At 47.3% G+C, this 9,597-nt stretch overlaps 1 protein-coding gene across 6 annotated transcripts in view; it reads right to left on the reverse strand.

Annotated features, from left to right (window-relative positions):
- The window catches only part of DCLK2 (doublecortin like kinase 2), an 80,413-nt gene extending 71,760 nt beyond the window's left edge, over nucleotides 1-8,653 (reverse strand). For all 6 annotated transcript variants that reach the window (XR_001332574.3, XR_001332573.3, XM_014265850.3 and 3 more), the window contains exon 1: nucleotides 8,239-8,653. Coding sequence is in view for 4 of the 6 variants with exons in the window: in XM_014265850.3 (XP_014121325.2) it covers nucleotides 8,239-8,653 (415 nt within the window). In the remaining 2 variants the exon portion in view is untranslated. The remainder of the gene's footprint in view (nucleotides 1-8,238) is intronic.
- Nucleotides 8,654-9,597: the final 944 nt, after the last annotated feature.

A 9,597-nucleotide genomic window follows, 5' to 3' on the forward strand; every position in this document is an offset into this window, starting at 1 on the left:
AACCTCCATATAAGTTCGCAGCATAATTCCAACAGAGTGTATGTACAATCCATCCCATGATTCAGGACAGCACCCAGAGCAAGCTAAAAGTGCCAGCTCTTCCATGAAGAAATCCTGCTACCATCAAAAACTCCTCAATTTGGGCACAGGCTTGCTTAAAAAGAGAAACATCTCCTGATATTTTGGGTCATAATATAATCAGCAAATGGCATAAGTCTACTTCTGGTTTTCCAAGTCTTATTAACAGTAGAAAATCAGCTGGAAGACATGGAACAGTGCCTATTGACAAGAAAACATTACCTGCCTCTCAATAATTTAGCTGCAGTGAATTAATAACCAGATGCACTATCATGAAACAAGCTGCTGTGTAAGTGGTTTAAGAACAATGTAAAAGGATTCCAGCTTCAGACAGCCACCAGTCCAAACACAACACTTGCCATTCCCTCAGAGGAGGGGAATACAGAAGATAAACACAGAAAAAGGAAAAAGAGAAAACAAGACTACATTGGTCAGTCTGACTGACAAATAGCCATAGGTCATCAGCTGCCTAAATACTGGTTTGCTTTCTTAGAAACTCATCCACAAAGTTTTTTATTTGCCATCTATTTCTTCAACACCAATCCTCAGGAACGTGCCTAGCTCACCTTTCAAGATAAAAATGCATGGATTAAGGAGAATAGCATGTACACTTGGTAGATGAGGGGAAGGCTGTGGATGTCTATCCAGGGTCTAGATAGACTTCAGTAAAGTGTTTGACACCATCTGCCACAGCATCCTCCTAGAAAAATTGAGTGCTTGCAGCTTGGGTGGGTGGACTCTTCAATGGGTAAAAATCTGGCAGGATGGCTGGGCGCAGAGTGCTGTGGAGAATGGAGATAAATCCATCGGGCAGCTGGTCACCAGTAGTGTCCTCAGGGCTCCACCTGGGGCTGGTCCTGTTTAACATCTTTGTGGATGGTCTGGACACAGGGATCAAGTGCACCCTCAGTAATTGTGCAGAAGACACTGAGCTGATGTGCTCAGGGGATGGAAGGCTCTGCTGGAGACCTGGACAGCCTCTATCAGTGGGCTGAGGACACAGCTGCAGGAAGCTCAAGAAGGTGAAGTGTCAGGTTCTGCACCTGAGCCATGCAGTGATAGAGGCTGGGTGAGGAATGGCTGGGGACAGAAAGGGACACCTGGGGTGCTGGCTGACAGCAGCTGAACCTGAGCCAGCGTGCCCATGTGGCCAAGAGGGCTGACGGCACCCTGGCCTGGATCAGCCAGCAGGACATAGAAGTGGCTGTTCCCCTGCACTGGGCACTGGTGAGGCCACACCTCGAGTGCTGTGTCCAGTTCTGGGCCTCTACTTCAAAAAGGACATTGAGGAGCTGCAGAGTGTCCAGGGAAGAGAAACAAGGCTCATGAAGGGTCTGTAAAACATGTCTTATGGGGAATGGCTGAGGGAGCTGGGTTTGTTTAGTCAGGAGAAGAGTAGGCTCATGGCTGTCTACAAGTCCCTGAAAGAGGGTTGGATGGAGGTGGGGTCAGTCTCTTCTGCCATGCCCACAGTAAGAGGAATAGAGGAAATGGCCTTAAACTGAGACAGGCAAAATTCAGAGGAGATATTAGAAAAAAATCTTCTCACTATTAGGGTGATAAGGCATTGGAATAGGTTCCTCGGGCAGGTGGGGCAGTCACCATCCTCAAGGTGTTTAAGAGGCATTTGGATCTGCTGATAAGGTTAAATGGTTTAGGGGTTACAGTGGCAGTGCTGGGTGGATGGTTGGACTGGAAGATGTCAAAAGTCTCTTTCAACCCTGATTATTTTATACCTCTATATGAACTATTCTAAATTCAGCCATGCAATATTAGATACCATGCAATACCAACAAAAAAAGTAGGATGCATCCTGCCCTTTTGCATCACAAGTGTGATACATGCAGTTTTGAGGGAACAAAGCTGCCTCACCATTTGGGGTTCTTCACAGCACAAGTTTTGTGAGCCAAACCTCACTGCTAAGCATTTAACAAATAGCCTAGAAATATTCAGACCTTTTGTCCTTAACAAATAGAAACTACTAAAGAAATATTTACAGATATTTACTTTTCCCTAGCGCTAGGTTAGAAACCTGTGGGGGCCTGAATATATGTTGTATTGTAAGATCTGTGTGTGTCAATGTGGGGGCCTGAATATATGTTGTATTGTAAGACCTGTGTGGGTCTGAGTTGCTCCAAACGAGCTGCAGCTGCAGGGTCCTTAGTTGGGCAGCAGCTGTAGCTCGTGAAGGTAACTGAGATAAATAGGGGTGGGTCGAGAGCCCAAGAGGAGCCCCTGAGAAGACAGGAAGGACTGTGCTGCAGAGAATGGAGAAGAGCCCCAGCAGTGAGGCAAGAACAACACTGCAGTGAAGATTACAACAACTGGTGCCCCGTGTGAGGAAGAACACGCAGGCAAACATCAAAAGAAGGTATGGAATCCCCCGGACAGCCAAGAGCTGTGGCAGCCAGAGAGCTGGGACTTTGGAATATAATATGGCCTTTGAATTAAGGAGCTGTAGCAGCAGAAAGCTGTAAGAATACGGCCTTTAAGGAAAAGAGCCTTGGAACATCTAAAGACAGCCGAGAGCTGTGGCAGCCAGAGAGCTGGGACTGTATAGGGATATGTATATATTCTATGTATGTATCCAAAGACAGCCGAGAGCTGTGGCAGCCAGAGAGCTGGGACTGTATGTGTATTGTAATTGTATAATTGTTAAAAGGGGGGAAATGTGGGGGTCTGAATATATGTTGTATTGTAAGATCTGTGTGTGTCAATGTGGGGCCTGAATATATGTTGTATTGTAAGATCTGTGTGGGTCCGAGTTGCTCCAAACGAGCTGTAGCTGCAGGGTCCTTAGTTGGGCAGCAGCTGTAGCTCGTGAAGGTAACTGAAATAAATAGGGGGTGGGTCGAGAGCCCAAGAGGAGCCCCTGAGAAGACAGGAAGGATTGTGCTGCAGAGAATGGAGAAGAGCCCAAGAGGAGCTCCTGAGAAGACAGGAAGGACTGTGCTGCAGAGAATGGAGAAGAGCCCCAGCAGAGAGGCAAGAACAACAATGCAGTGAGGATTACAACAGAAACCAACTGTTTCCAACCTAATGCATGTCACATATGCACATGTTGCAAACAACAAAAGGAATTAAGTGTGCAACACTCAAAAATCCTCAGTAGGGATATTTGAAACAAAAGTATCTGAATAAAATTTTCTGTCTTGCTTTTTGCAAGAGTAATAAGCACTGTCTCCTGAAAGTCACATAAAGGATCACTTTTTAAATGGCACTCTGCATAACAGAGAATGGTACAGCTGACAGGTAAAAACATCCCTAGGGAAGGAAAACAGTTTCCATATTTTTGAGGCATGTGTTCCCCTGTGAATCCCATAGGACAGGGCAGGTATCTACACAGATTTCACCTATTCACCTTATGTTCCTTGGCTTCTTTGGGTGCAACTCTTTAGCTTCAAAGCCACCAAAAGCTGCTTATTTAGCACAGCAAGGTAGTTATTAAGGCTACTGACCTTCTTTCTAACTTTAGGAAACTCACCAGAGTACCCTTTCCGTGTTCTGTAACACAAAGCCAAGCAGATTTCCGGAACAGCGTATTTACAGCATATATGACTGATCTAAAAATAAAATAACCCCTTTTATGAAGGACTGGGATATTTCAATTTCTCTTTCCTTCCTTACTTTGAGCAACTTCCCTCCTCATCAGTTTCGTACAATTCACTTTCATATCACCTTTAATAACCCTGTATAAGTCATGATCTTTCCTCATCCACAGCACACAGAATTCCCCATGCAGTTTTTAAAACCTGGGACAACTGGGATTTTAGCAGATGACTGCTATTAGTTCTCTTTTGATTTGATTTAGACATTAAGATGTGTAGATTACAGCTTCCTACAGGCTTTCACAGAACAGCTGAGATTGGAAGAGACCTCTGGAAGTTCAGCCCCCTGCTCAGGCAGGGTAAAAGCTCTCGGAAGACAGTCAATGCCACCTGGTATCAAACACACCTGACACCATGTGCCTTCTTCACAGAAACTTAAAAACTCTTTTCAGGTAAACTAGAATGTCCCCATCCATGAAACTAGGAGATAGATGGTGATGGGACTGTTTTATTTTACTTGGATGAAGTGAACTAAGAATTACTTCTGCATTTCACATCCACACCCCATTGCTCCAGAACTGTGTCAGTACAGTGATTTGAACATATATTTGGAAGAATATGCTCTCAGTGCTTTTTAATCCTTCTTTCATCCTCCTTTTTTACCCTTCTTTGTTCAAGTTATTACATTTGTGTCTTGTTTTTTAAAGTGCTACAGCTTCTGGCTCTATCACAGGAGGGTAATCATACCTTTTGAAATGAGCAAAAATACAAACCGCCTAATTAATTGGTGTTGCCATCTGCTTGCCCTGACAAGAGAAAATATATTCTTGACCTAATACAACAGTGCACATCAACCAAAGTCACAGGCACTTTACGCAGGATTAAAATGTAATATGCAGTAACAACTATGGTCTAAGGCAGAAAAAACTTGGATTGTTCAACACTTCATTTCAAAACACATTCTCTTACTCTGTGTTAATGAGGCAGAGCTCTGTAAATCAGATATTGCCCTGTGCTACGTGTCCTGGCCATGCATAAGGACTGTCCTGCCTCAAACCTTCCCACCTCCTGCCCAAGGACTTCCCTACAGATGCCAGTTGATTGTGTGCACAACCATGCAGACAAAACTCCTGACATTTTATAAAGGACTGTATTAATTAAGCATTGTTGCTGAACGAACAAAGACTCTCAGCCATTTTTCTAGGGAACTAGGATTCCTATTAGATGCAAAACAAATGGAACTTCTCTTTCCAGGAATAAATTCTACACTTGCTTTAATCTCCCAAAATCCAACAATACCTCCCAGCTTTGCAGCAGACCTGTACAGTCGGGATTCTCCACGTCCTTCATTAACAAGGCAATGAAAACAAAGAGACAGAGCACAACCAACATCCACATAAAACACATAGCTCAGGAGCTCTATGTAATAGAGCTGCACAGCTCTATTACCCTGGCATCATGCTTTAGGAAGCCTATATTTTCAAGGGAAACTGAAGGAAATAGACAAACACTTAAATAGCTAACTCTGGTAGAAAATAAAAAATAATCTAATTTTAAATATTTTATATTGGAAGGCAAGTATAAAATTACACGTGGAATGGTGTATTCTAAAATAAAAAGTAGTGTTATGTCTGAGAGTAAAGCTGGAAGAAAGAACACCGTAAGAAAGCATAATAGTCCCAGCCCCCACCTCCTCTCTGGATCTGCCTGCTCAAACAGATCTGAAGCAGACAATGAAATTCCTCCCATTTTAACAAAACAGTGAAAACTGTCAAACTCATAATGTTTCCTAATCTACAGGGGCTGAGAATATAAATTATATTTGCCTTAGGCTGGTCCAGCAGAGCATGCTTTTTTGATTGTCATATCCAGTTAAGAAAAGCAATATGCTTCATAAAATGGAGCTTCTATTTTTGACTAATAAACATGATCTGGTGCAATTTTTAACTGGCTTAACCCAGAACAGCAATATTTCATATCCTCAGTATGTCCATGCACCAGCTCTTTTTCTCTTAAAATGACAAGCAATAAAACAGAATGCCAAATACAGCCAAACTCAAAAAAACCCAACATTTATCAGTGACTCAGCTCAGTATGATGCAGAATTTGATGTTGCCAGCTTTCATATCCCAGACAGATAAACAGCAAATAAGCCTTAAAGAGCTTGCCCTGCACTGGGACACGTCACAGTCCAAGAGCTACACACACATAGGCTGGAGCTGAGGGAGGCTTAATGCAGGTCTTGCTGGCCTGGCAAGGTTTGCAGAGCACTCACCTTCTGCTCACTGCAGAGATCTGCCACTACTGAACCTGAACTGCTGTGACTCCATGTCCCAGTTCAGGAGCACTGGGAAGGTGCCAAGAGAGCAGCGAGCTCGGTATTGCATCACGCAGCCATGGCCCGTCTGGTGCTCAGCCTGCGGCTGGCACACACCACAGCACTAAAAAAATTTTAGTTTTATTTTCCTTTCTGAAAACATTGAAATACAGCAAAATACCACTCAAAACTACTTCTGGTGCTTCTGCAGTTCAAGCTTTAGGTCAACACCAATGTTGGAGCATTTACTCGAGAGCAGAAATTCAAGCTTGCTGTGCTGTAACCATGAGAAATAAAGAACATGAACCCAAATCAAATCTCTTCCAGCACCTCAAGAACAAAACAGCTGGCAAAAAACACAAATCATTTCAAGGAATGACAGATTCACTACTTGTTGGCTGTCCTTTCCTTCCTCTACATACTTTTCTTTCTCTTTGTGATTAGTCTTACACTGGTGAAGTTTTTAGCATGCTTACTGGAGAACATACTAATCCAATTATGGTGCTATAGGATTTTCTTAATATTCCTGAGAGTTGTATTGGATAGATGACTAAGTCTTTGGGATTCTTTTTTTCCCCCTTTTATTTCATTGAGAAAGCATGGAAGTGGCATTTTGACTGTGACATTTATTTTGCTTTATTCTTCCAGTAAAGACCCACATCAAAGGTTACGGTTTCAATGAGTATTTGAAGAGACAAATAGTAAGTTTTGCTTTCAATTATTAATTTACAGTTGCAAGAGTATATATGGCTGTCCAGCAAGTAATTCTGTCTTTGTTTTAAGTCATAAAAGTCTAATATCATTCCTGCTGCAACATTTCAAAAGTCACCCCATGTTATTGCTAGTTTCATCTCCTTTTACTTCTGTGACCACTTCAGCATATCAAATTTTTTTAAGAAGTCTCTAAATTAACCACCAAATCATGACAGGTTTTTTACTTACTTCATTTCTTTTATCATCACAGGGTCAGTATTTCACTCTACAACCACTTCATACTCCTTCAGTTGTCAGTGTAAAACATCTACTCTAAGGCTGCAAGTCCTCAGCACTATGGCACTACCAAGAAGTGCCCTTCCATGCACATCTTTTTTGAGGGAGACCCATTTGGCACAGCGAATTCTACAGCCCCCCTATTTCTCTTCCATGTTGTGAAGCAGCTGGTCCCTAACTCCCAATGTCCTTACTGGCAGATTAGATAAAGGTCTTCAGGTTCCCTTTCTCATCCAGTTCTGCAGGTGTGATTCAGCACTGCTTTGAAAAGGAAAGCTTCCAAACCAAAGCTCAAAGGATAGGCAGCTGAAGACCTAGGATGCAGGAGGCATTGGGAGGCCTACAAAAAATCCCAGTTCTTTATTAATGCAAACCAGCTACACCTGGCACACAGAGTCAGAGGGTGGAAGACTGTGGTGGTAGATGATGTATTAAATACCTAATAGAACAACGATCACCTGAAGAGAACAACCATCAAATGCAAGTTCATTACAAACCTCTCAGCATGCACCTGTGCATTTGAGAAGGAGGCAATGCTGAGCTCAAACTGTATTTTAGGACACCAGGTAAAAAGACTGGGGAATTCTGCTCCTTATTCCAATAATTATCACTCCCCACAAACAAGGGGCATATGTGTCATTCACAAAACAATATTTCTGGTCCCATTTGGAGACAGTCAAGCGCTGCTCTGTTCAGATTTGCAAGGTCTACATAACCTCAGCAGCTAAGTCACATTATGAAAAGCTACTTAGGAACAACTCTGAAATACATCTGATTCCATAACATGCTTTTGAAAGTCAGGCAAGGTAGATAATTCCCTCTGTTAATATGGACTCTTATTACATTTTAAACTAGGGCATTACACCTGTTAGTTTTAATAAATGGTAGTATATAGATACCCTTTTTTCACAGCACTGGCGCTTCTTCTCTGAAGGCTGAAGCCACTGTGAGACAACAGTGACACTTGAAGAATTACAGCATTTCCGTCTATTACGAATGTAAGGTAACCAAGAACTTCACAGTTCTTGCAGATGAAAAGAGCACCTGCTGCTTAACTACCATTGGAGTCAAGCCCGGTGCATGCAGATGGCAGCGCTGAAGGTGACGGAAGAAGTGAATGGTCCACACGGGGAAAACGAGGCCCTCACAACCCCGGCTACTTGCCCTCGCCCTCACGGGTTCTGCGGGCGCCAGTTGTCACAAGGCGACCTCTCCGCTTTGATCCGGGTAGGGACAGGGAAGCTCACCCCAGGGAGTGCCCACAACCCACCACCAGGTCCAGCCGGACCTTGCCACCGTCCTCACCTTCCACCAGCTCGTCCAGGCTGGTGAGCTTCTTGCTGCCATCGATAGTGTAGATGGTGCGGACGCCCTGGGGCAGGTTCACGTTGTCCGACAGGGAGCGGGTGAGCTCCACCAGGAGGGCGTCGAAGGAGCGGAAGCGGTCGGGGGAGATGGCGTATACCAATCCCTTGAAGTACCTGTCCCCGTTGCGGTAGAAGCGGGCTTTGCGCGCCTTCTTCTCGGAGCTGAGCGCCTGCAGGGTGCGGGTGCGGTAGAGGCTGCAGTGCGCGCTGTGCGCCGGGCTGGGCACCAGCCCATTGCCCCGCGGCCCCGCGCCGCCGCCGGACCCGGAGCCTCCGCGCCGCGGCCCGGAGCGCTGCTGCCGCTTGTCCCGCTCCTCGAAGTGCTCCAGCTCGATGCTCCGGCTGCTCGCCATGGGGAGCCGCCTGACCGCCCTCCCAGCTCCGCTACGGGAGGGCTGCTACGCCCGCCCGCCGCGCTCGCAAGGGCTCGGGCCGCCTAGAAGAGCATCGCGCCCGGCCGCTCTGGCCGGGAGGGCTGCGGCTGAGCGCGGCGCCCGACCTGCCCGGCCAGCGCAGCCCCGGCCCCGCCGCTGCCCGCTGCGGCGCACAAAAGCATCCCTCACGGCCGAGCGCGGCGCCCCCCGGCTACGGGCGCTGCCGGGGGCCGGGCGAGAGGCTCGCAGGAGCCCCGCGGCCGCGCCCCCGCGCCGTGCCCATGCAGGCTCGCACAATGCGCGGGTCCCCGCTCAGCCCCTTCCCCGCTGGATCCGCCGGGCAGCGGTGGCGGCGGGCCCGGAGCGCCAATTCCCGCAGCGGGGGCAGCAGCACCGCCACTGGCGCGGGGAGCGGGCAGCGTCCGGCTCCCGGCGGGGAAGTAGCCGCAGCGGATCCGGCGGGAGCGGCGCTGGCGGCCCGGCCGGGGAGCGCAGCGGAGCCCGAGCCGGAGCCGAGCGGGAGCGGGCGGGGCTCGGCCGGGCCGGGCGGGAGCGGGGGCGGTGCCAGCTCGGAGCGCGTCCGGCGCGGGGGCGGGAGCGCCGTGGGAAGGGTGGGAGAGGCAGGGAGTGGGCAGCGGGAAGGGAAAGGGGCTCTTGTAGGAAAGAAGAATTCGGAGGCGCAGTTTTCCTATAGGGTAGTGCTGCCCTTCTGGTGGTCCTCCAAGGGCCGCCCACCCCTCAGGCGCACCCACGGAGCTGCCCGCCAGCCCTCTCCCAGCTTTACGTGGGTCAGTCACTGCGTTAAAACTCTAAAAATGCTCCTTCTGTACGGCCCTCAGCCCAAAATACATCCTAGGGGACAGAAAACTGTGCATCCCTATTATTTGTTGGAACTGCTTTAAAAGGCATGTAGAGACAAGACG

The sequence above is a fragment of the Zonotrichia albicollis genome, chromosome 5 (assembly GCF_047830755.1).
Source record: "Zonotrichia albicollis isolate bZonAlb1 chromosome 5, bZonAlb1.hap1, whole genome shotgun sequence".
Lineage (NCBI taxonomy): Eukaryota > Metazoa > Chordata > Aves > Passeriformes > Passerellidae > Zonotrichia > Zonotrichia albicollis.